The sequence below is a fragment of the Myxine glutinosa genome, chromosome 2, assembly GCF_964187855.1.
Source record: "Myxine glutinosa chromosome 2, kmMyxGlut1.1, whole genome shotgun sequence".
Taxonomy (NCBI): domain Eukaryota; kingdom Metazoa; phylum Chordata; class Myxini; order Myxiniformes; family Myxinidae; genus Myxine; species Myxine glutinosa.
Window position 1 is genome coordinate 78,173,241 of NC_136262.1, and position 27,835 is coordinate 78,201,075.

Below are 27,835 nucleotides of genomic sequence, written 5' to 3' on the forward strand. Positions count from 1 at the left end.
CCTGAACTCCCCCCTTGCCCTTCCCCTCCTAAACTCCCCCCTTGCCCCTCCCCTCCAAATCCCCCCCCTTGCCCCTACACTCCTAAACTCCCCCCTTGCCCCTCCGCCCCTAAACTCCCCCCTTGCCCCTCCCCTCCTAAACTCCCCCCTCACTCCTCCCCTTCAAAACTCCCCCCCAAACCCCACCCATTCAGATCTCCCCCCGTACCATTCCTCTCCAATTCTCCCTCCTCCCCCCTCCTCCTCAAAGCTGCCTCATCATCACTTCGTCTCCCTTCTATCTCATACGTCCACCCCCCCCAACCTTCTACTTTCCTCTGCCCCCCCCTCAACCAACCCCTCACTGTGCCTCATCCCTTCACCATCAAACCTTTCATCCTCCTCATCCTTCCCTTTCTTGGAACTCTTCTGCAATATCTGACACACTATCAACTGCTCTCCCTACCTCCCCCTCTCATCCTTCATCTTACCCGACTCCTCCCCTCCCCTGTCCTGTACCCGATGCCCCCCCTCTCTCTTCATTAACGGTATGGACCTCAAACATCCGGGGCCTTCGCTCAAACCTGACTGATCTCTCCATACAGGTTGATTCTGACAATCCAGACTTGATCTGCTTAACAGAGACTTTACTCCTTCAAGATGTCTCTGATTCCTTAATATCTCTTCCTGGTTACTCCCTCCTCCGGTATGATAGACCTGAGCCTCGTCCTGGTGGTGGGGTGGCTATCTTTATCAAAAACTCTCTTCCTCACTCTCCTTGCACTGCCCTCCCTCCTCCTCACCCCCAGGAGTACCTCTGGCTACAGCTTCCTCTCCGCTCCCACCTTCTGTTCATATGTATTCTGTACCGTCCTCCAAACAGTGATGACTCCATTTACATTTCACTGTCTGACAACATGGACCAACTTCTATCCACTCATCCCAACTCTCTCTTCCTCATATGTGGTGACTTCAACTGTCATCATGCCAGCTGGTTGGGTGTGGGTTCCTCTCGCACCAGTCATGGCACCTCAGCAAAGGACTTCTGTGACTCACTGCGATTGACACAATCTGTCAATTTCCCGACCCGGATCTCAGCCAATGGAGTATCTTCTCTTCTAGACTTGATTATGACAAACTTCCCTGCTAATGTCTGCTGCTCTTCTTCTGCTCCAATCGGTTCTTCTGATCATGTGCTTGTCAAAGTGGACATCTCTCTGGCCATTCTCAGAGAGCCTCCTCAGCGTCGACGAGTCTGGCATTTCACTCAGGCCGACTGGGACGGTCTTCAAGCAGCCATCAATCGTCTGGATTGGTCTCCCATCTCCACTGCCTCTGACATCAATTCTTCCTGGGAATTCTTCCAAAGCAAACTGCTCTCTCTCATGCACAGATTTATCCCATCTCGTCTTCAGTTGTCTTACCCTTCCTCCTGTCCATGGTACACTGAATCTTGTGGTGAGGCAGTTGCCCTGAAACAACTTGCTTTTGCCTCTTGGATGGCTAATCCAACTGAAGGCAATCTCAGTTCCTTCCACCAAGCTCGGAAAAAGTGTGTGTCTACACTCAGGAGTGCCAGGAAGCACTATCTCTCCACACTCAAGAATGAACTCTCAAACCTGTCTCCTTCCTCCAAATCCTGGTGGCGTCTGGTCAAATCCGTTTCTGGTGTTTGTTCCCCCTCCATCCCCTCCCTTACCTCAAATGGCCACACAGTTGACATTGCACGTGACTAAGCCGAATGCCTCAACTCTGTGTTTGCCTCAAAATCTTTAGTCCCAAACCCATCTCTCTCTGTTCCCACCTTTCCCAGTCGAACCCAACTGCTCCTGGACTCAGTGTCCTTCTCTGCTGACAAGGTGGATAAGTTTTTATCAACCCTCGACTCTGATTCTGCAACTGGACCAGACGGCATCAACCCACGGGTCCTAAAATCCTGCTCTGCCGCTCTATCTCAACCTCTCTCTGTTCTTTTCACCCTATCTTTTGCTCAAGGTCATCTGCCAGCATCCTGGAAATCAGCAAACATTACCGCTTTACACAAAAACGTGCAAAAACAGATCCTTGCAACTACAGACCAATCAGCCTGCTCCCAATTATCAGCAAAGTCATGGAATCCATCATTGCTTCGGATATGAAATCTTTCCTCTTCACCAATGGCTTGATCTCTGATCATCAATTTGGTTTCAGACCACGTCACTCTATTCTGGACATGCTTCTTCTGCTGTCTCAACAATGGATGGAGGTCCTCAATGCCAAACAGGAAATCAGAGCTGTCTCCCTTGACATATCACGTGCCTTCGATACTGTTACGGACACGGTTTTTGGATGTTATTTTACCGAGCGGTGGTGTATTTAACCGCGTCCGAACAGTTACTCCCCGATTAGAACCCGATTCCACCCGAACGTTGACTAATCGCGCTACAGATATTCAATTGGGAAACCTCTAAAGCGACCGAAAGAGAAGAAGAGAGAAGAAAGACAGAGTTTGGAGGAAGAACAGATTTATTATACACACACAAGCAATATTTTAGAGCGACCAATATTATTTACAGCAATAGATGGAAAAGAGCAGTCACACAGTGCATTGTTAACTTATTCTATTTCATTTACTTAATCCCCAAGACAAACGAGTAGGACAGGACGTTCACACTCACACGATGGATATTGCAGGCAGGTAATCGCTCGAGGTTGATGGCTTGAAAGGAAGGCAAGGTCGGAGGCCGCAGCACCCCTCGCGGTTTTGGCGGGAAAACCTCCGTCGCGTATCCGCGGCCGTCACGCGCTGGCTCGGCACACCTGCTCCTCTTCCTGGGGTGGAGCCGTCTCCCTCCGTTCAGCGCGTCTCTCCAACGACAGGGGGGTATTGCAGGCAGGCAGGTAGGTAGGTAGGTAGGGCTTGCGGTGGATTGCGCTCCTCTTCCAGGTCATCCCCCAGCGTATCTCTCAAGGCCTCTCTCCAGTCATCTCTCATCTCGACTCCTCTCCAGTCAACTCTCATCTGGACTCCTCTCCAGTCAACTCTCATCTGGACTCGTAAAGCAGTCCCCTGCAGTCGCTTTTATCACCTCCGGCGGAATTAAGCCGCCGGCTCCGAGGGCACGCCTACCGGGTCACTCACCGCGGTGTTGATTGGCTGTTAGGGCTGGTTCACTCCTTGCTTCTTATGACGAGGTGGAGACACGCCTTTCTTCCCCAACCTTACCTCGTGGCCAATGGTGGTTTGAAGAAAACCAGCCAAAATGCGGAAGGCAATTGGAAGGGAGGTTTTGGGGAAATTGGAAGGGCCTACGCTTATTTTGTTTGATACAATGCAAAGTCAATCTAGTGGGAAAACACATACTTAGCCTACATGGAATAAGGAAATACACTATTTAAAAGATATATCGTGACCTGCGTGTATGCTCTATGAAATTAATTAGGAGGACGGCTGCGACCATTATTTACATTACCAGGATGTTACCATATCAAAACCATACTCTTCACATCCGTTACCCTTCCTCCAAAATTGTTACACTCCTCAAAACCCGTTACACTTCTCAAAACCCGTTACACTTCTCAAAATCGTTACACTGCACCCTCCTTTCTTCAGGCACGTCCTCGGGCCTACTAGACTTAACTGAGTGTGACATGTAGGTGTAATTCCCTCTACAATTAACCTGACCCTGAGTGTGACAATTTTAAAACACAAATAAGTATGTCCCCCTATTGCATTGCATCCTGTCTAACAGACTCAAGCCCACAGCTAACCGAATTACGGAATTATTCTGAAACTATACATTTACGGTGGGGAGCATTATTTACAATGACGTGATTTCTTATTTACAACGCAACCCAGGACCTGTGTGTTTTTTTCTTTTTCTTTTTAGGGAACAAGAGAAAGAAATTCCTGTTGGGAGGGAGGAGACAGCACGCATTGCATCGATGCACCAGTACCAGTACCAATACCACCAAAGCACCCAAAAGCACCCAAAAGCACCACCAGCACCACAAAGCACCACTCGGTGCGCAGTCACCATGGTTCATAATAAACTCAACAAAACAACTGGTGGTGGTCTTCTCCTTCTCTGCTGGGCCGATGTTCTTCCCGACGTCTTCTGGCTTCATGCGGCCTATTTGGACATACTAAAAAAAGCACAACTTGTGTCCATTTTTATTTAGGGCCTCAGGGGCCAACTAAGGGTGGTCCACCTGTTTGGCATAGGTGCCACCTTACCGAGGTCCGCAAGCAAGATTCCCTGGCCACTATGGCCGGTTTCCAACAGAGGTGCCCTGTCCCAGAACCTGGGGTCCATCAAGTGGTACTTGGCCGCCGAACAGCGGTCCATAAAGTGGTACATCAACGCAATGCGTGCTGGTTCTGGGAATCTCGGGCGCACAATGGCCACCTCACGCACGCTCCCCTCGGCACCCAATGGCGCACAGGTCATGTGGGAGACAAAAGAAAGACAATTGAGCGAGGGGTAAGGTCACAAGGGTACACGTCAAACAAGGCAATGCAAGGTGAAATGCGTACGGAGGGCGAAGTGAGAAAGCTCGTCCCTACCGTACGTCACCCCCCTGTCACCTACACTACCCTTGCTCTTACCCCATATTTACAAAATCTACCCATTTACAAATTCGTCACTACTGTCACGTCTTCCCCATATTTCCCTTATACCAAATTCGTCACCACAATCCCTCTACTTCAAAATTTGCCATCATCAAATTCATCATCAATCCTCATAAGGAGGCAGAGATGGAACATCAAAGCACAATGTCACACCCACGTCATGATGCGTCTCACAACCCAAACATTTGCACAGTAAAAAAAAAATAATCAAACATGGCATGGTGTGGAGTACCTGTCACCTCAGGTGAGTGGATGCAGATGGTGTGAGGAGATCCTTCATCCTAACTATCCTCTAAATGATTTTAACACACTTTACACTACCCGGGGTCTTTCCCTGCCAATTCATTGGCCAACTTACACTATGGGTTCTAATAACCAATTCCCATTGGCCAAACTGTGGTGCTCCTCAATTTTGGGGTCTCACTCCCCCGATTCATCTCCCGGTGCTCTAGCACAATTTCTGGGCTGCGACGTGTACCTCTCCCAACAGGTCTACCCACCTGCACACCTCCACCACTGTAGTTGCCACCCGAGCTTACCTAGCTCCTCACCCTAACCTATCTAACTGGGGGCAGCCCCTCTCCTGGCTCTGTCACCCCTTGGTGCCCTCTGGCACTGGGCTACCCGGGTCCGTCCTCTGGATCCTCGGGCCCCATCCACACAACTACTACCGGCTCCCAGAGCCCACCTGCGGCCTCACCTGGCCGACATCCTTACAGTGGTGGAGTGCCCAAACCAACTACACACACTAACAGGCTACACGCCCAGCCATTTCCACAACACCAACGCACCCATCCACATACCATTCTGTCACCCGCACCACAGATGCCAATATCCAACTACAATTTACCTATACCCTCTACCTAACACTTACACTACCCGCCCCGGGTATCCGTGATGGGGGTCCACTCTTCCCCCATTCACACCTTCGCACCATCCACTCCACTCCACAATTTCCACCATACTCACTCCACGACCATCCATTCCAATACTCCAGATATTCCACACTACCATTTATTCCACACAGCCACATACACCTGTTCTTCATTCACCTGTCGTTGCACACCTGTGCAATCATACCTGGTGCCACCTGCACCCTCCTTTCTTCCTGGACCATTTGGTCAACACAACACGCAATCACCACTACTCCCTCATACACTGCTCCACACACCTGTTCAGTTGCACACCTGTGCAATCACACCTGTTCCATTCTCCCACACACGGCATCATCTCAGCTAACTCCTCCCCTCTGAAACTTGCGCTTCCCAGTCGTCCCTTTAAACTATTGTGCTCCCACGTCATTATCAACCACACTAACCTACCTGCGTCCCCACTACAGGTATCAGTCACTAACTAACCTTATCGTTACCTAAGGTCATCTTCGCTAGATCCCTATCATTATCCAAGCCCTCCCTGGCTCGTTTTCACTGCCATAAACCCCATAATCTATAGCGCATTTGCCCCCACCTGTGAGGGATGGTGGATTTGCCATCCCACCACATCGGGGGTCTCTCACTACCAATTTCGCTCGTCCAAATCCAACAATTCAAAAATTTTCCATTTACTGCCAATTCTATTCACTTTTCTAAATTTCGTTTCAAATCACTACTATCACTATCACCATCACCCGTCTACTTATTACATCCTCTCGGTGCGCCAATTCACATCACCCGTCTACTTATTACATCCTCTCGGTGCGCCAATTCACATCTACAGCCCGGCTTCGTACAGCCGAGCAATGAACGCGGGTCGTTTTTTTTTTTTTGCCTGCAGGTTGAATCCGTCCGGCTTTCGGTTCAAGGGAGGTGGTTTGGTTGGACCGAGGCTCCACGCACCATCTCGGCGCGGCACCTTGCGGTCCCGGGCCCGATGGCTCAATCTCCCCCGGTCGGAACCCCGTCCCCACGAGGGGGCACCGTTCCGCTTCCTCCCACTCGCCCTCGAACCGGACCGGTCGCCTCGCCCGGCAAAGCCCGGACTCGACCGTGCGGGGCGGGGCCAAGCCCGAATCGGCAACGACGCTTCGAAGAGAAGCGACGCAGCATCGATCCGCGCCGGGCCTCGCACCCAACAAAGCACCCCACGCCCCGAGTGCTCGCATCGGCTATCCGTCGCCCTAACCGCTAACCTGGTTACCATCGATGCTTTACTTGCATGCTTACAAGCATACGCTACCCCTTTCACCCTTACAAAACCTGGCGTTCCAACGCCGTCCGTACATTCCACCAACGCTCTCCCTGTTACACACCATACCTCTCGCGCACACTCTCCCGTTACACCCTCTGTAACACTCACCACAGACGTACACTTTCTCGTTACATCCTCTGTAACACTCACCACAGGTGTACACTCTCTCGTTACTTCCTCCGTAACACTCACCACAGGTGTACACTCTCTCGTTACTTCCTCCGTAACACTCACCACAGGTGTACACTCTCTCGTTACTTCCTCCGTAACACTCACCACAGGTGTACACTCTCTCGTTACTTCCTCCGTAACACTCACCACAGGTGTACACTCTCTCGTTACTTCCTCTGTAACACTCACCACAGGTGTACACTCTCTCGTTACTTCCTCCGTAACACTCACCACAGACGTACACTTTCTCGTTACATCCTCTGTAACACTCACCACAGGTGTACACTCTCTCGTTACTTCCTCCGTAACACTCACCACAGGTGTACACTCTCTCGTTACTTCCTCCGTAACACTCACCACAGGTGTACACTTTCTCGTTACATCCTCTGTAACACTCACCACAGGTGTACACTCTCTCGTTACTTCCTCCGTAACACTCACCACAGGTGTACACTCTCTCGTTACTTCCTCCGTAACACTCACCACAGGTGTACACTCTCTCGTTACTTCCTCCGTAACACTCACCACAGACGTACACTTTCTCGTTACATCCTCTGTAACACTCACCACAGGTGTACACTCTCTCGTTACTTCCTCCGTAACACTCACCACAGGTGTACACTCTCTCGTTACTTCCTCCGTAACACTCACCACAGGTGTACACTCTCTCGCTACTTCCTCCGTAACACTCACCACACCGCGCTTCCATGTACCCCCTCGCACACGCGCTTCGACCGGCTCACTCCTGACGGCACACTCACTCCTCGGCGTGCACTTTTTCCTCACACACCCCATGGTCGGACATTCTCGCACACCTCTTTTTTCGCACACCTGACCTGTCACACACTTCACCAACGGCCTTTCACGAACACCCGGATCCAAACCAATCCCCAAGCCGACTGAATCTCCCCTCACATCATGTACATTGCCACTCACCTCCGTACCTCGTCTCCGCCCCTCCTTTGCCACCTGCAAACTCTTTATTTGGTTAGTGAGCATCACATCATGATTTGAACACAGACCTTGTACATAATCCATTTCTCCCTGCAATTCCCGGGCTACCTCCGTCATCTCTTCAATTTTAATTATTCCCGCTACTGCTTTTTCTTTATTAACCTCGGCGACCGCTGGCTTTTCTAAACCCCGTGTCGCGATTTCTACCCCCGTCATTGTACCCGTGCTTTCCTCCGCTTCGCTCAACCAGCGCTTTTCGACCCGCTTTACCTCCTCGTGCACCCGTGGGACCTGCTCGCCCAACTTGCGGTCTCTGTCCCTCTGCTCCATTCTCTCCATATTGGCCTTCACTCCGTTCGTTATTTCTTCAATTTGGTTTCCCAATCGCTCACTAAGGGCTTCCATTTCAGCCATAAATAATTGCATGTCTTCCACCGTTGGTACAAAGGGCGCGGCAAAATTTGGTGCCGCTACACCCACATGCGTGAGGACGCCATTTTGTGCACCTGATACACCCTCAACCACACCTTCTTTACTCTCCTCCACCATTTTTTTTCCTAAGTCCTGGGTCGATTCTACCCCGTCTATTTCCCCCACCGACATCCGATCGCCTTGATTGTCCATGGCGCGATCTCAAAATTCGGGTTTTATAAAAAACACAATTTCGGCAGCTCGTAATTTTGACCAAAAATTTTTTTTTAAACTTTGGGCCTAACAAATTTAGTCCCAGGTTCGAATCCCACTCCTGACACCAATTGTTACGGACACGGTTTTTGGATGTTATTTTACCGAGCGGTGGTGTATTTAACCGCGTCCGAACAGTTACTCCCCGATTAGAACCCGATTCCACCCGAACGTTGACTAATCGCGCTACAGATATTCAATTGGGAAACCTCTAAAGCGACCGAAAGAGAAGAAGAGAGAAGAAAGACAGAGTTTGGAGGAAGAACAGATTTATTATACACACACAAGCAATATTTTAGAGCGACCAATATTATTTACAGCAATAGATGGAAAAGAGCAGTCACACAGTGCATTGTTAACTTATTCTATTTCATTTACTTAATCCCCAAGACAAACGAGTAGGACAGGACGTTCACACTCACACGATGGATATTGCAGGCAGGTAATCGCTCGAGGTTGATGGCTTGAAAGGAAGGCAAGGTCGGAGGCCGCAGCACCCCTCGCGGTTTTGGCGGGAAAACCTCCGTCGCGTATCCGCGGCCGTCACGCGCTGGCTCGGCACACCTGCTCCTCTTCCTGGGGTGGAGCCGTCTCCCTCCGTTCAGCGCGTCTCTCCAACGACAGGGGGGTATTGCAGGCAGGCAGGTAGGGAGGTAGGTAGGGCTTGCGGTGGATTGCGCTCCTCTTCCAGGTCATCCCCCAGCGTATCTCTCAAGGCCTCTCTCCAGTCATCTCTCATCTCGACTCCTCTCCAGTCAACTCTCATCTGGACTCCTCTCCAGTCAACTCTCATCTGGACTCGTAAAGCAGTCCCCTGCAGTCGCTTTTATCACCTCCGGCGGAATTAAGCCGCCGGCTCCGAGGGCACGCCTACCGGGTCACTCACCGCGGTGTTGATTGGCTGTTAGGGCTGGTTCACTCCTTGCTTCTTATGACGAGGTGGAGACACGCCTTTCTTCCCCAACCTTACCTCGTGGCCAATGGTGGTTTGAAGAAAACCAGCCAAAATGCGGAAGGCAATTGGAAGGGAGGTTTTGGGGAAATTGGAAGGGCCTACGCTTATTTTGTTTGATACAATGCAAAGTCAATCTAGTGGGAAAACACATACTTAGCCTACATGGAATAAGGAAATACACTATTTAAAAGATATATCGTGACCTGCGTGTATGCTCTATGAAATTAATTAGGAGGACGGCTGCGACCATTATTTACATTACCAGGATGTTACCATATCAAAACCATACTCTTCACATCCGTTACCCTTCCTCCAAAATTGTTACACTCCTCAAAACCCGTTACACTTCTCAAAACCCGTTACACTTCTCAAAATCGTTACAATACGGTCTGGCACCCAGCTCTGCTCACCAAACTCTCCTCCTATGGTATCCATGGAAATCTCCATGCATAGCTTGCGGACTTCCTCTCTGGTCGTAGTCAACGTGTGGCCCTGAATGGATTTCTCTCATCTCCCCTTCCTGTTCAGGCTGGAGTTCCCCAAGGCAATGTTCTGGGCCCTGTACTTTTTCTGGTCTTTATCAATGATCTCTCCGACTCTCTGGAAAATCCTCTCTATCTCTTTGCTGATGACTCCACTCTCTGCCGCTCCATTCCTCTTCCCTCAGATCGGCAGTCTGCAGCCTCCTCACTCTCTGAAGACCTGGACAAAATCACAGACTGGTCAAACAAGTGGAACATGTCTTTCAATCCTGACAAATCTCACACTCTTACTATGTCTCTCCGAAAAGATCGACTGGACAACCCTCCCATCTACTTTCTCAACAATCCTCTCCAAGAAGTTCTGTCGCTCAAGCTTTTGGGTCTCACTATCTGCCATGATCTTTCTTGGGAAAACCACATTTCCAAGCTGGCCTCCAAAGCCAGTCGCCGACTGGGCATCCTTCGTCGTGCGAAGTCCTTCCTAGGCACACCTGAGCTCCTCACCACATACAAGGCTTTCATCCGCAGCTCAATGGAATACTGTTCTCCCTTATGGGCCGGTGCTCCTGCCTCACACCTAGCTCGGCTTCACGCTGTTGAAACCAAAGCTTTCAGAATCATTGGTATCTCCCGCGATGAAGCTATCTCTGAGGGCCTGTCACTCACTCACCGCAGGCAGGTAGGTGGTCTTTCTGTCTTCTATCGACTCCTCTCCGGCCGTGCTCCCCCAGCTCTCTCTGTGCTCTGTCCCCCAAATATTCCGACAGGTTGCACAAGATCTGCCAGCAACCCTCTGATGGTTAAACTGCCGAAATCTCGGCTCTCTGCTCACCTTCACTCTTTCATTCCTCTTTTCTCCCGCCTCTGGAACAAACTCCCACACTCCCTTCAATCCCACTCCTCCCTCCAGGTCATTAAAACAGCTGTTCACCACCATCTCTTATCTTCCCCCATCCAAAATTCCAACTTCTTTCCTGGAAGTCCTGACAGTGTCCATATGTTTTATACCTCTCCCACCTCCCCTTCCCATGCCCCCCCCCCAAAGCCCTCTCCCTCCCACAGATCTCTCGATGTCTCCATGTCTCTCGGTCCCTGCTCTCAAATGTTGTGTTTGTGTCCTTCCCCCTCTCTCCCCATCTTGTCTACCGCTCCCGATGTTATGTTTTATGTGTCGGTTTGTCTTTCTGTGTGATTAATGTTCGCTCTTCCACGAGCCTCGATCTTGTATACAAAAAAAATAAAAAAATCCAAAACCTTGATCTTTTCTACCCCTGCTAATTTCACCCCAGATTCACTTTTCTGAAATACCAATTTCCTTCCTGGAAGTCCTTGGTGTCCTTGTGTTTTATACTTCTCCCACCCCTCCCCCCCTTCCCACACCTCCTCCCCCAAGCCCTCCCACACCTCCTCCCCCAAGCCCTCCCCCAGATCTCCCGATGTCCCTGCTCTCAAATGTTGTGTTTGTGTGCTTCCCCTTCTCTCCACATCTTGTCTACCTCTACCCTTATTATATGTTTTGTGTGTCTGATTTTTTTTTTGTGTGTGATAAATGTTAGCTCTTTCACGAGCCTCGATCCTGTATACAACAACAACAAAAAAAAAAAACACGCGAGAGAAATGAAGGAGTGATCCACCCCCTCGGAGACGAAAGACCCTCCTCCCCCATGAAGGAGACAAGAGTCCTCCACCCTCGCCTCCAAAGAGGACCCCCTCCCATGAAACCAACATATGCTTCAGCCGTCTGATGGCTTTGACATAACTGTAGCCCAGGAGATCTGTGCTGTAGGAACACGACTGATTAGCCCTTTGATAATTACAAAAGCTCTTGAAGGAGTGATGGGGCATGAAATAATTGACGGTGCTGCCACTAAGTGGATAATTGACCAATTATTTGCAAATCCAACTTGCTGCTTTGATTTTGTGCATTTGACTTTCTGCCCTGGAAACAAATAGTTTCAGGCGAATATCCGCATCAACAATTTGAATAATAAAATGTTTGAAAGCAAGCCACTGTGCATTGTCTTTGCCAAGGTCCATCTGCTACTTATTATAACGATGGAGGTTGAGGCCCTGGACATCGTTAGCATATCCTGGACAACGTTAGTTAGTTTGACGACATGGTGAAGAGGTAGCGCAGTTTCCTTTGATGGCAATTAACCTGTATTATGCACAGCAGCACAGAGAAAAACAGAGGGAGAGAGCAGATATAAAGAGAGAGAAAGAGACATGTACAGAAAAAGAGAGAGATTTAAAGAAAGAGGTATGCAAGACAAGTACAGCTACATTCAAAGTACACCGTCCCTATGCAAAATAAATAAATAACATATCCTCCAATGTGCGATTTTGAGAATTTTAGAAATTCCACCTTAAATTGTTGACCTTTGGCCTATGATCTCAAAAATAATCGGTGGTTGAATTCAGTAACCTGATATGCAAATCCTATTCAAATTTCAAGTCAATCAGATGAAAATTGAGAATTTAGGAAATTTGACAGTTGTTGACCTTTTTAGCCGATGTTTACTTTTTGACCTTTTGATCTCAAAATTAATAGGCTTTTTCCTTATGGTCAACTCCACCATTTGGTGAAGTTTCGGAAAGATCGGTTTAAAATTGTGACCTGTAGGCGATTGACATACAAACAGGCAAACAGACAAGGAATATGTTGTGCATGGCACAATACTTGAGAAATCACTGAAATAAGTTGTTTACTTTTGGCCTATGTTGACCTGTTGGCCAAAGTTGGCCTCAAAAATAATTGTTTGTTGAATTAAAGTGACCTGATATCCAAATCCTCTTCAAATTTCAAGTCAACCGGATAAAAATTGAGGATTTTAGAAACTTCACTTTGAAGTTGTTGACCTTTTGGCCAAAAAGAATTGATGGTTGAACTCAGTGACGTGATATGCAAATTCTCTTCAAATTTCAAGTCAATCGGATGAAATTTGAAGATTTTAGAAATTCGATAGTTGACCTTCAGTAGTTTTTTTTTTGTTTTTTTTTGCATACTGAATCGAGGCTCGTGAAAGAGCTAACATTTATTTCACAAACAAATCAACTAGACAAACAAAATATATAAAAAGAGGGAGCGGTAGACAAGATGGGGAGAGTAGGGGAAGCACACAAACACAACATTTGAGAGCAGGGAGAAGTGTGGGAGGGAGAGGGCTTGGGGGGAGGAGGCGTGGGAAGGGGGGGGAAGAGGTATAAAACACAAGGGGACCGAAATTAGCGGGGGTAGAAAAGATCAAGGTTTTGGATGGGGGAAGATAAGAGATGGTGGTGAACAGCTGTTTTAAAGACCTGGAGGGTGGAGTGGGATTGAAGAGAGTGAGGGAGTTTGTTCAAGAGGCGGGAGAAAAGATGGATGGAGTGAAGGTGAGCAGAAAGTCTTGATTTTGTCAGTTTAACCATAAGAGGGTTGCAGGCAGATCTTGTGCGACCTGTAGGAATATTTGGGGGACAGAGCCCAGAGAGAGCTGGGGGGGGGGGGCAAGGCCAGAGAGAAGTCGGTAGAAGACGGAAAGACCACCAACCTGCCTGCGGTGAGTGAGTGAAAGGCCCTTGGAGTTAGCTTCATCGCGGGAGATTCCAATGATTCTGAACGCTTTGGTTTCAACAGCGTGAGGACGAGCTAGGTGTGAGGCAGGAGCACCAGACCAGAGGGGAGAGCAGTATTCCATAGAGCTGCGGATGAAAGCCTTGTAAGTGGTGAGGAGCTCAGGTGAGGAGCGAAGGACTTCGCACGACGGAGGATGCCCAGTCGGCGACTGGCTTTGGAGGCCATATTTGAAATGTGGTTTTCCCAGGAAAGATCATGGCAGATAGTGAGACCCAAAAGATTGAGTGACAGAACTTCTTGGAGAGGATTATTCAGAAAGTGGATGGGAGGGTTGTCCAGTCGGTCTTTTCGGAGAGACATCGTAAGAGTGTGAGATTTGTCAGGATTGAAAGACATGTTCCATTTGTTTGCCCAGTCTGTGATTTTGTCCAGGTCTGCAGAGAGCGAGGAGGCTGCAGACTGCCGATCTGAGGGATGAGGAATGGAGCGACAGAGAGTGGAGTCGTCAGCAAAGAGATAGAGAGGATTTTCAAGAGAGTCAGAGAGATCATTGATGAAGACCAGAAAAAGCACAGGGCCCAGAACACTGCCTTGGGGAACTCCAGCCTGAACAGGAAGAGGAGATGAGAGAAACCCATTCAGGGCCACACGTTGACTACGACTAGAGAGGAAGTCCGCCAGCCATGCGTGGAGATTTCCATGGATACCAAAGGAGGAGAGTTTGGTGAGCAGAGCGGTGTGCCAGACCGTATCGAAGGCACGTGAAATGTCAAGGGAGAGAGCTCTAATTTCCTGTTTGGCGTTGAGGACCTCCATCCATTGTTGAGAAAGCAGAAGCAGCATGTCCAGAGTAGAGTGACCAGGTCTGAAACCAAATTGATGGTCAGAGATAAAGCCATTGGAGAAGAGGAAAGATTTCATATCTGAAGCAATGATGGATTCCATGACTTTGCTGATAATTGGGAGAAGGCTGATTGGTCTGTAGTTGCTAGGATCTGTTTTTGCACCTTTTTTGTGCAAAGCGGTGATGTTGGCTGATTTCCAAGCAGATGGCAGATGACCTTGAGCAAAAGAGAGGGTGAAGAGAACAGAAAGAGGGAGTGAAAGAGCGGAAGAACATGATTTTAGGACCCGTGGGCTGATGCCGTCAGGACCAGTTGCAGAATCAGAGTCGAGGGTTGACAGAAACTTTTCCACCTTGTCAGGAGGAAAGGACACAGAGTCCAGGAGCAGCTGGGTACGACTGGGTACGGTGGGTACAGATAGGGATGGGTTTGGGACACAAGATTTAGAGGCAAACACAGAGTTGAGGCATTCAGCTTTTTCATGTGCGGAGTCAGCTGTGTAGCTGTTTGAGGTAAGGGAGGGGATGGAGGGGGAACAAACACCAGAAACAGATTTGACCAGACGCCACCAGGATTTGGAAGAGGGAAACAGATAAGAGAGTTCGGTCTTGAGAACGGTGAGATATTGACCTTTTTAGTTGTTGACCTTTTTGTTGAAAAAGGTAGTTGACCTTTTTAGTCGATGTTGACCTTTTGACCTCAAAATTAATAGGCTTCTTCCTTATGGCCAAATCCACCTTTTAGTGAAGCTTTGCAATGACTGGTTTAAAATTGTGACCTGTAGGCGATTGACATACAAACAAACAGAAAAACAGACAGAATAACGCACACGACCAAGCAATATATTTGAAAGATCTTCGACTTTGATTTTCGCAAATAATAAACAGACAGACAAACAAATAGAATAATGCACAAGAGCAAAATCTTCGATTTTCGCAATTAACAAACGGAGTGAAAACTGAGTACTCCCTTACGGCACGCGTCATCGCCGGGCCCCCTTGAAGATGCATGACCTAATCACCGAGCCCGGCGATGACATTATGCAGCGCCTGGAGATGGAATAGGAAGGGGCAGAGTACAAAAATTGTACGTATGCCGTTTTGGTGCTATGGTAAGTCTAAGACATCTTTGGAAGTATTATATTCATAATGGCCATGGCCTTCCTATAAGTTTTCCGTTCAGTGTAAAACAACTTGAGAGACTGTTAAAAGGATCATCAAATATTGAAAGATTGGAGCCGATAGGCGTCATGGGCTTTGTGAATGTGACAGTACGTATAGGCATCAGGCTGACACCAGAGGCCTGAAGCCTATGAGTCAATGTAATTTGAATTATCCGAGCTATATAACCACAATTTATCATATATGCACAAAAGCAGTAGGAACGTTTTTGCTTCATGTACATAAACAACAACAACAACAGGCATTTTAAGGCATTTTCCCTGCACGAGCTGTACATAAAAATGTACATAAACCCGGGTTATTTCTATTTGCACGAGAGATCAAGGCAACAGTCTGTTGGCAGCATCACCAATTTATTTTCCATTATCCACATGAACCAAAGCAATATTCTTACATAAATGGAAAAGAAGCAAACAATGACCCCAAAATAAATATAAAGTCAATGTGGGAAATAGGGTATTGTTTAAGACTATTTTGACTCACTCTCTTTCTCCGTGGCATGGGTGCCTTCAGCAATGTAAATCTCCAACTGCAGGCGACAGGCCACAAGCATTTAGAACTATCTGTATCAAGTTGACATGATGGCGAACAAAAGCCAACAGAGGTCATAACATAATTTACGTTACGATTCGAGAGGAGGGACCCTTCTGAGGGATTCGAGGGACCCTTCTGGTCCCAGTGTGTGTTTTACCATGCAACATCATAGGGTGTCGATCCGTTCCGGTGACCAAGTAGGAATTATTAACATGAGGCATTCTGAGGGCTTTGGGGGCTTTCCAAAGCTGGACTGAAATTTGAAAGCGGATTTACAAGACATCAGTATGTAAAGACTAGCCTGGTGTTGGCTTAGCGGTTAGGGTGCTGGCTTGGGATCCTAGGATCCTGAGTTTGAATCCCGATCGATCGCTGAATTAACGCCAGGGGGGTTGACTCAGCCTGTCATCCTTCCGAGGTCGGCAAATTGAGTACCAGCTTGCTGGGATGAATGATCACAGTGTGTACCCCGATTTAGAATAGGTACACCGTATCCCTGCGCATCGTAAGAGGCAACCAAGGGTTGGCGTCAGGAAGGGCATCCGGCCATAAAACACATTGCCTCAAACAGGGAACCATGATTGTCATGGGGCCCGCAAGGCTAACCCCCGCTCTAGCGGGGAAAATGGCCTTAAAACGATCATTCATTCATTCATTTCATTCATTCAGTATGTAAAGACTAATGAATGAATGGAATCACACTCACTCTATGAATGTTTGAGTTTGAGGTGGAACATTTGTGAGAATATGGTGAGGTTAATTAAAATGGGAGTGATCTGAGGGAAGACATCAAACTGACCTTGTGTTTAAATGGTAATGAACGTTCCAGTTTTACCCGCAAACACAGCCCTGCAAAAGAACAACAAAACGTACAATAAAACAAGGCACAATGTATTTTCAATGTGTTGTGCCTGAAAACAAAAACTTATGATAATTGTAGTTAAATATATTGTTACGGTTCTGCGAACCAACACCACCGGCATTGGCACACAACATATAGGTTCCTGAGTTCGTTAATTATTAAATGGTCCAGATAGTCCTCCCTGTGTTTCTGGATTTCAAAGGGGATATTCATTGTGAGTGATTTGCTAGGTTTTCCCCCATTTTCCACCATCTTCCATCTTCGTTGTGGAGCCAAGTGCCATCTCTCACGAGCCGGATTGGGTGTGCTCCCTCATTTGCATATGCGCACCAAAACTCATTAAATTCTGCTTGCCATAACCCAACTGCTACCCCCACTGCAACAGCACCTCAACTGCACTTTAACCACCACAGGACTATAAACCACCTCCATGACAACACCACAACCGCCTTCCCCCACCTCAAGACCAACAACCATCATTTTGCTTTATTTACTCACCATTCACTCACTTGCGCCTCCACCACAGTCTCACCACCACAATACCTTAACCACTCGACCACCACAAAACTTCAACCACCTGCCTGCCCCTCATTGCTGCAACCGCTATCTCATGTTTCTCGAGGATGCCATTTTGCCCACACTCGTGGCGCCACCACCATCAAGGCTCACTGCCGGTTAGAGCAAACCTGTGCTAACCTTCCAATTGTTCCTTCCTGTCAGACAACCCTACGGTTGTCCAACATGCCATAAGGGGCCCTTGCTGGATATTCGGGTGGGGAACGGGAAGTGATGCAAGTCCACCCAATGTTAAGTCAGGAGCTGAGGCCCATAGCACATCCAGAAAGTCAGTGAGGACAATTTCAGACCAACAGGCTCATCTCATCTGAGCCAATAGGCATGCTGCATCAGGACCAAAGAGGGTAGTGTGACATTTGCTCCAGGCAACCACGCCTAGGAAGGGCGGGGCGTCACCCTTGACCCTCGCTGGACTCCACCACTCCCCAGATGAATACAAGGCAGAGCTACAAATCGGTCTAGACAGAATCCGGCAGTTGAAGTTCAGTTCAGGGCAGGAGAAGACAGTAAGAGACAGGATGGGACAACGTTCTTGGGGTCTGATCGCCGGTCTGGTCTTCGAGTTCAATTGTGCTTCGTCGGAGCTGTCCACCAGAGGCACCAAACTGCAGCATTTGATCTGCCAGGTCAAAGGAGAGGAGCATCGGAGCTGACCGGGCAGACAGTTCAATCTAAGACAGCAAAACAATTTATTCCCCATTACCCTTTCCCCCAGCGCAGGATAGCAACAAACTCATCAGTCCTTGCGTGATGAACCAATAGGTCATCCAAAGCCTCACCCTGCTCTTTCTTTCTGAAACCTTTCTACCTTTCCTTTGTGTGCGAGTCTGATTTGGCACCAATGTTATGCTTGCTTAGGTAAGACTTATAAGGAGCTATATCAGACAGGTAAGAGCAGCACTGTGTCTCTCTGCTTTTGTACATTGCCACAATACACAAATTTCCCCTTTTGCTGGCTTTTGCTACACCACACAAAGTACAGCAGGGTATTTGCCCTACTGTACTGCGAGTAAACCTTGATTGTATGGATGTACCATATACCTTTCCTCACTCCCCTTGTAAATAATAAACCACCCCACACATGTTCTTCCAATCTGCCTGTGTTGTCTTTTCCTCCATTGATCTAGCATAATCTGCACTGGTGTTAGCCGGGACGTTCTTCACCACTAGTTGGCTCCACACATTAGCGAGTACGTACTGGGCAGTTCACATGGCTGCACCTGATTAAATAAGATAAATATCAGTCTGTATGGAGGGCACAATCCCCGGTAAGATAAGCCACCTCACCCCAAGGTAAAAGGTGTCAGATGGAGGACCCTGGGAGATTTGGTTGACTAATTGCTGTTCATGGTTGATGAGCAGCTTGCCGTACTGCAGAGTTATCCGTGACCAGTGGCCTCAGGATCGGAGGTTGAGAGGAACCCAAGAAGTCTCTCCTTGTGGCGAAACCAGAAACCCCGCATCCGTAACAATATATAATGAAGAGAAAAACATTTTTCGTGATGAAAATATTTCAAAAACTAGAACGGCACTCTGTAGAGAGCATACCTCCAACAGGCTGAATAGTTTGTGTTTTGTATCCCACTGATAGGTCAGAACTGGATACGGTTCAGAACTCAAATCAAATTGATTCGTTCTTGTTACACATCCAACCTGTCCACAAAGTTTCATCCAAATCCATCCACAATTTTTTGAGATATCCTACAACATATAGTTTTTGCCCTATTTCTCGATGGTGAAGAACCACTTTAAAAATTCTCGGATCCAGATCCGAATCCGGGTCTTCACCAAAATCTAAGCATTTCGTCCGCATCACATACCCAACCTCTTCACCAAATTTCGTCCAAATCTGTCCACAACTTTTTTGAGATATCGTATTCACAAACAGACAGACAACCGAACAAACAGGGGTGAAAACATAACCTCCATCAACCTTTGGTGGTGGAGGTAATTAATAGTTTACTACAACGTTAGGCTATTTTACCGGAGGACAAGATAGCCTGGAAGTATGTGTGTGTCATTCGTCAAGAGTCGGGCGAGTTATCACCGGCACCATTAACAAATTCCAAATTCCTGCTCATTCCGTTCAGTATTCTGCATCGGAGTGGTGACCGGTCCAGGATTTCTACCCTTAGCCAAGAAACTACGTTGGCCGAAATGACGCTAGGTACAGAGCCCTGAATGGCCACAGTTGGACAAAACGAGCAATGAAATTAACGAACAGGAAAAGAAGAAAGATAGGATGGAAGGAATTCCTTAGTAACCTGCATGTTAGAGGGTTAAGTGAGGTAGAGTTAATGGGGGTAGAAAAGACTGCAGGTGGGATGGGGTATGACATGAGATGGTGGTACACCACTTGATTAAATCCCTGATGGGGGTGGGGAGAGAGAGGAGTAGGATTGAAGAGCCATTGTAAAACTGTTTCGCAAACAGGAAAAAGAGGCGCAAATGAGTTGAGGTGTGTGGTAAGCCTGGATTTTGGGGGTTTAACCAGGATGTGGTTACTCAAAGAATGTGTGCATCCTGGAAGAGCTGGAGAGGGCATGAGGGTCGTGAGATAAGGAGTTAGATGGGAGAAGATGCAGTTAAAAAAAGTAAGCAAAGACCACCGGCCAATCTGTGATGAGAGGACAGCAGACTTAGTTCCTCGGCCTTTTTGTGTGGGTTCCAATAACGTTGATGTGTTTTTCTCATATTTCTGTGCTTTGGTTTTATTACATTTTTTGGAAAAGAGAAAACTTACGACTCAATTTTCTTCTAAACACTACCTCAAAATACTCATCATATTTGAGATGATTTGACTACATAGAATTTGCTTTACCTTTTGTGATTAAAGTCTCCCTTCTGAGGAAGTCTTCACAAGGAAGAACTGGTGACTCATTCTGAACACCTCAATTCGCTCTAACCCTACCTGTTCATTTACAGGACTCAGCATTACAGATATATTGTGCCCGTCCCCAAATCCATTACGGACAGGTTAAAGGACCGAGAGAGAGAGATGGAGAATAGTTACGTGACATAAGAGAACATAAAATGCACACTTTGTGTGCCGAGTCGATGTCTGTACTTTTGTTTATTGGAATGCATATTAACCAGGGACTGAGTTACAGGTGTCGTCTGCAGGTGCACAGCATTTTAGAAGGGCCGTGGCCGTACCACCGATGCCGTGCTCCCTGGACGTCAGGACAGTATTTTGGAGTATCGGCTCTACCTCTCCTACTCTTCAACAGATGCCAAAGAATACCAACGAACTAAAGCCAGCAGCCGGGTCCCAATTCAATGTCCACCCGAGGGTGGGCGGGAGGGGAGGGAGAAGAGGGCTGGGTTACTCATTGGCATCTCGCCCTGCCTGCGAAACACCGATCCAACAGTTTAGATTCGGGTCGGCAATCAAAACCAAATGAAACGGATCAGGGAAGCAAATGCGCTGCCATTGTGCCATCCCGTCCGAGTATGACCGAGTAATGAACGGCCTTTCATCGGCAGACACCTTCTCACCGTCTGTTCTCTCGAATAATGTGCAGCACAGTCCAGCCTATAAAGCCGAGGAAAAAGTGTCGTGTTCAAAAATAATTCTATTTTTTATTTTAACTCTAAGTGAGGAACAAATGTAACTTACGATTTAGAGTCATACCAAAGACTTAAAAACGTGCTGCTTCCTTGCTTCACGCTCAGCATTTATAGAGGAGGGAGCATGTACAAACAACCGTAGGTTGGCAACATTGCTCAGACTTGATGGATCTAAAGCCTCCTGTGCCGACGTTTGCAAAGGAACTCATATTGTTATACGATTGTTATTACTACTAGCAAGTTGCCCGTGCCAACATGGGATTCTAAATGGGGTAAGAATAAAGGTGACAAAAATGCAAATGGCGTCTCGTGTCATCGAGCCGGCTGGGAGCAAAAATTTATTGCCACATCTGAGGCAATGTAAATGCTCTAATGGTGACAAGCTGCTCCATTTGAAACTTTGTTTAATATATGTAGCTTTTTTTATACCTAGGGTCTGTAATAAAAATTTGTATTGGTGTCAAATCCAGTGACCAATTGCAAATGAATAGTGTGATTAGAAGGATATGTAAAATCAAGTTCTCTGCAGGTTACAAGTTTTGTTGCACAGGAGGGTTCTTGTATCATTTTAATAAATAATTAGCACGTCGGCCGATTTGGAGAGTCAATGCGAGCATTACAATGGCATGTTGCTGTCACCCAGGTTCCAAATCCCACATGCGGTACTACATTGCCATATCAATCGTTCCCAAAATATTTTTTTCAAACAAGTTTGTTTTTCAGTTTCAAAGCAAAATATAAAATTAAGGCCAACAAACTAAAGTGTGAAGAGCAATGTAGCAAGAGGTTTTGGGTTGGGGAGGGAGTCACACACCTATGAGTGTGGCAAGTGAGCAGTGTGGAATAGTAGGAGTGAAGCGGATGATGACGAGGAATTCGTCCATGGAGAGAGTATCAACGCGCACGCATTCTTCGCTCACAACATTCAGGTCCTCCAGAGAGTTTGGTCTCTCGGGGTCACGGATGTCTTTAATCACATCTGCACAGCACAGGATGTATTCAACACAATGCGTCAATGCGTAAATGGCCGTCCATTAAATAAAGGTGTAATCAGTTGAATATTCTAGTTTCCTGCCAGAATGTCAAATACAAATTCACCGATACTCCATTAATGTTCAGCAAGAAATGTCTTCATTCAAAAGCATTAAAAAAAAAAAATTGTATGCACTGTAAGACAAAACATTTTACAACATACAGGGCAATGCAAAGCAACACGAAGTGACGTGGTATATAGATTGCCGTAGATCTGAGAATGACCGATCTATATTAGTAAGTACGTTACAATGTATATATGTGCATAAAGAGAAGACAATTACAACATACAGTACAGGACAATGTGAAGCCACACGAGGTGACGCGGTATATAGATTGCCGTAGATCTGAAAATGACCGATCTATATTAGTAAGTACGTACTGTATGTATAATGTATATATGTGCATAAAGAGAAGACAATTACAACATACAGGACAATGTGAAGCCACACGAGGTGACGTGGTATATAGATTGCCGTAGATCTGAAAATGACCGATCTATATTAGTAAGTACGTACTGTATGTATAATGTATATATGTGCATAAAGAGAAGACAATTACAACATACCGGACAATGTGAAGCCACACGAGGTGACGTGGTATATAGATTGCCGTAGATCTGAGAATGATCTATATTAGTATGTACGTACTGTATGTATAATGTATATATGTGCATAAAGAGAAGACAATTACAACATACCGGACAATGTGAAGCCACACGAGGTGACGCGGTATATAGATTGCCGTAGATCTGAAAATGACCGATCTATATTAGTAAGTACGTACTGTATGTATAATGTATTGTTACGGACGCGGTTAAAGATGTTATTTTGACCGAGCGGTGGTATTACCGCGACCGAACAGTTATTCCCCGACTAGAACCCGATTCCACCCAAACGTTGGCCGTATCGCACCGCGGTTGCTCAATATGGAAAACTCTAAAGCGACCGAATACAAAGAGGAAAAGGAATAAGACGAGAAGACGTACAGAAGAGTAATTGGATTTATTATTTACACATATAAGTAGGAAGAAAGCAGTCACGTTTATTTACAGACGAGATTAGATACACAGTGCAACGCTAGCTTACCTACAGTCTTAATTAACCCAGGGACAGAACAAACAAGGACAGACTCACGCGGGGAATGATGATAGGACTGGCGGGAGATGGATGGCTGGCGGGATAGGGAGGTCCAACTGGTCCTGCAATCGATCGACTCGTTGGGCAGCCGCCGCTCCTTTGCGGCCCTGCTCCAAACTGCCGTCCAGGCCTCATGCTGCTGTGGCTGCCTTTTCGGTGGCTCCAGCTGCAGTAAGTGCAGTTTCGGTGGCTCGAGCTGCAGTGAGTGCAGTTTCGGTGGCTCGATCTGCAGTGAGTGCAGTTTCGGTGGCTCGATCTGCAGCGCAACTCTGGACTTCTCTCGGACTCAACTCCTTGGACTCCCTCTCGTCTCTCTGTAAAATCTCATCTCTCCAGGAAACGCCCTGCCGTGGGTTATATAAGCCCCCGCCCCTCAACCTTTGCGAACCTCCCTGATCGCTCTTCCTCCGCCCTCTCTAGCCAAACCCCTGGCTCATGGTTGGTCGAGTGGGGCTGGCTCACTCCTCCCCTCTATGACGAGGTGGGGACCCACCTTTCTTCCCCAACCCTGCCTCGTGGCCAATGGCGGCAATTGTTGGTTGGCAATGCGAATGGCAATTGACGAAAAGGGGGGGATGGAAGTTTTGGGAGTGGGAATGAAGGGAATCTATCTCTTTCACTGGTGCAATGGAGTATTTCAATTAATGGGAGACACAGCCTTACCCTAAAACACATAATAAGATATAACTATTGAACAGGGGTATTCTATGATTGGCTGTGGTGTGGATGCTTTATGGACTAATTATGGGATGCCCTTTGACCTTTACACAGCTCCGGAGGCAGGAGGCGCAGAATAATAATAACAATAATAATAATACACACAATCCAAAAAAATACAGTCCTCATATCCGCAACACTGCACCCTCCTCCTCTTAGGCACTTCCCGGGCCTACAACTTTTATTTAGTGTGACACGTAGGTGTAGTTCCCTCTACTTTTCACCTGACCCTGAGTGCGACAGTTTTAAAACATAAATAAATGTGTCCCGCTGCTCCATTGCACCCTGCCTAACAGACTTACGCCCACAGTTAACCGAATTGCGGAATGGTCTTCAAACTACACACTGACGGTGGGGAGCATTATTTACAATGACTCTGCTTTTATTTACAAAACTAACCCAGGACCTGTAATTGTTCTTTCTGGGGGGAGACAGTCTGCTCTGCATCAATGCACCATGAAAGCACCCAAAAACGCACCAACACACCCTCAAGCACCAATCGGTGCAGTCACCACAGTTCATCAGTGTTCAATGCATGTTCAATAATAAAAATAAATCAACAACCCCTAACCCTGCAGGTGGTCTCTTGCTCTTCGGCTCCCTCTGCTGGCTATTATTATTTGTTCTTCCAGATGTTGTCTTTTTCTTTTGTTTTCTTACTGGCGGCCTATTTGCAATAAAACTTGCCCAAACGTGTCCATGTTTATATATTTTATTTATGGCCCACAGGGCCGACTAGTGTGGTTCACCTGTGGGGCATCGGTGCCCTGTGGCCAAGGTCCGCCAGCAAGATTTCGGCCCTCATGGCCGGTTCCAGCAGAGGGGCCATGCCCCAACCCATGGGGTCAATACGTGGTGCACGGCCACAGGCATGTGGTCCATCATGTGGTGCATCGATGCAGACAGCTGGTTCTGGGAATTTCGGGCGCACAATGGCCGACCCACGCACGCTCCCCTCGGAGCCCAATGGCGCACAGGTCATGTGGGAGACAAAAGAGACAAATGAGCGAGGGGTAAGGTCACAAGGGTACACATCAATAAGGCAATGCAAGGCGAAATGCGTACGGAGGGCGAAGTGAGAAAGCTCGTCCCTACCGTACGTCACCCCCCTGTCACCTACACTACCCTTGCCCTTACCCCATAAGTACAAAATCTACACATTACAAATTCATCACTACTGTCACATCTTCCCCATATTTCCCTTAGACCAAATTCGTCACCACCATCCCACTATCCAAAATTTGCCATCATCAATTCATCATCAATCCTCATAAGGAGGAAGAGATGGAACACAAAGCACAATGTCACACCCACGTCATGATGCGTCTCACAATCCAAAACATTTGCTCATAAAAAATAATCAAAACATGGCATGGTGTGGAGTACCTGTCACCTCAGGTGAGTGGATGCAGATGGTGCGAGGAGATCCTTCAATCCTAACTATCCTCTAAATGACATTAACACATTTTACACTACCCGGGGTCTTTCCCTGCCAATCCATTGGCCAACTTACCATATGCCATGGGTTCTAAAAACCAAATTCCCATTGACCAAACTGTGGTGCTTCTCAATTTGGGGTCTCACTCCCCCGATTCAACTCCCGGTGCCCTTGCACAATTTCTGGGCTGTGACGTGTAGCTCTCCCAGCAGGTCTACCCACCTGCACACCTCCACCACTGCAGTTGCCTCCCGAGCTTACCTGCTCCTCACCCTAACCTATCTAACTGGGGAAGGCCCCTCCTGGCTCTGTCACCCCTTGGTGCCCTCTGGCACTGGGCTACCCGGGTCCGTCCTCCGGATCCTCGGGCCCCATCCACAACAACTACTACCGGCTCCCAGAGCCCACCTGCGGGCTCACCTGGCCGACATCCTCACAGTGGTGGAGTGCCCAAACCAACTACACACACTAACAGGCTACACGCCCAGCCATTTCCACAACACTAATGCACCCATCTCATCACCATTCTTCCACCCGCACCACAGATGCCAATATCCAACCACAATTTACCTATACCCTCTACCTAACACTTACACTACCCGCCCCGGGTATTCGTGATGGGGGTCCACTCTTCCCCCATTCACACCTCCGCACCATCCACTCCACTCCACAGTTTCCCTCATACTCACTCCACGACCATCCATTCCAATACTCCAGATATTCCACACTACCATTCTCCATTCACCTGTAGTTGCACACCTGTGCAATCATATCTGGTGCCACCTGCACCCTCCTTCTCCCTGGACCATTTGGTCAGCACAATACACATCACTATCACTATCACTCTTACTCATACACTGCTCCACACACCTGTCCAGTTGCACACCTGTGCAATCACACCTGTTCAATCCTCACACACTGCTCAATACACTTCTCAATACACCTCCAACACTCACACGGCATCATCTGATCTACCTGTTGCCCTGCTAACTTAGTGCTCCCCGTCTTCCCTTTAAACTAAGCACATACCACGTCATTATCATCCACTCTAATCTACCTGCGTACCCACTACAGGTATCCTTGTCACTAACTAATCTTAACGTTACCTAATGTCATCTTCTAGGGCCCAACACACAATATCCTAACCCACCCGGGCTAGTTTTCACTGCCATACACCCCATAATCTAGTGCTCCTTTGCCCCCCACTGTGAGGGATGACAGAGTTGCCATCCCACCACATGGGGGACGTTCCCACTATCACCCCCCCCCCCAGTCCTCTGACGCTACGAGCCCCCGTTGCAAGAGGTACTGGGTCCTGCCTCGGCATCTAGAGCCGAGGCGATCCATGAGGGCGCATGCTCGCCGGCATAAGGTCTTATCCGGTCGGCATGGACGATCCGAGGGGGGGCCCGTGGCCCCATTTTGATTTTAATGACCACGTCACAGATTTGCGACAGGACGACTCCCGGGCCTTGCCAGGGGGAGGTGAGTTTTGGGCACCTGCCCTTCCGCCTCCGGGGATTAAAGAACCAAATCTTCATCCCCGGAGCGTATTGACTCCCCTGGCTCCGGTCGGCGTACCTGCGCTCCATCTTGGCCCCCGCCAGATGGAGCTGGCGGCGGGCGAAGGCATGCCTATACCCTCTACCTATACCCTCTACCTAACTCCATGCCTTCCTCCAGGTGACGTGCGTAACCCTCCCTCGGCGGTGTATCCATGGTGTCTGGCACGGGACCGCATAGCAAGTCGGCGGGAGCCCGTAACTCCCGCCCATACATAAGCAACGCTGGACTGCATGCGGTGGACCCGTGCTGGCTAGTTCGGTAGGCCATCAACAGGTACGGGAGATGTTCGTCCCAGTCATCCTGACGGGTGGTGGTGAACAATGCCAGTTGTTGGATCAATGTTCGATTGAACCTTTCCACCATCCCGTCAGATTGTGGCCGCAAGGGCGTGGTCCTGGTTTTTCGAATTGACAGGAGTCTGCACACATCTTTTAATAATTGACTCTCAAAATTTCGTCCCTGATCGGTGTGCAGCTCCTGTGGAATCCCATGCCAACATACAAATCCTTCTACGAAGGCCTGCGCCACAACCCCGGCTTCTTGGTTGGGGAGGGCGTAGGCCTCCGGCCACTTGGTGAAATAGTCCATTACAACGAGGATATACTTATTACCTTGGCGGGTGCGGGGCAGCGGTCCTAGAATATCCATAGCCACCCGCTCAAGGGGGGCCCCCACCTGATGTAATTGAAGGGGGGCCCTCATCCTCCGTGCTGGTCCCTTTTTGGCAGAACAGGCGTCGCATCTCCGACACCAGTCCTGTATGTCGCGCCCCATATTCACCCAATAGAACCT

At 48.0% G+C, this 27,835-nt stretch overlaps 1 protein-coding gene across 4 annotated transcripts in view; it reads right to left on the reverse strand.

The window, feature by feature from the left end:
• Nucleotides 1–27,835, reverse strand: part of CIAO2A (cytosolic iron-sulfur assembly component 2A) — a 44,936-nt gene that overhangs the window by 9,514 nt on the left and 7,587 nt on the right. For 3 of the 4 annotated variants that reach the window (XM_078773436.1, XM_068105038.2, XM_078773435.1), the window contains 3 exons: nt 21,966–22,130; nt 16,943–16,992; nt 16,093–16,138 (listed from right to left, as the gene is read on the reverse strand). In XM_078773436.1, coding sequence (XP_078629562.1) covers nt 16,093–16,138; nt 16,943–16,992; nt 21,966–22,130 — 261 coding nt within the window. The remainder of the gene's footprint in view (nt 1–16,092; nt 16,139–16,942; nt 16,993–21,965; nt 22,131–27,835) is intronic. The other variant, XM_078773437.1, reaches the window with a different exon arrangement.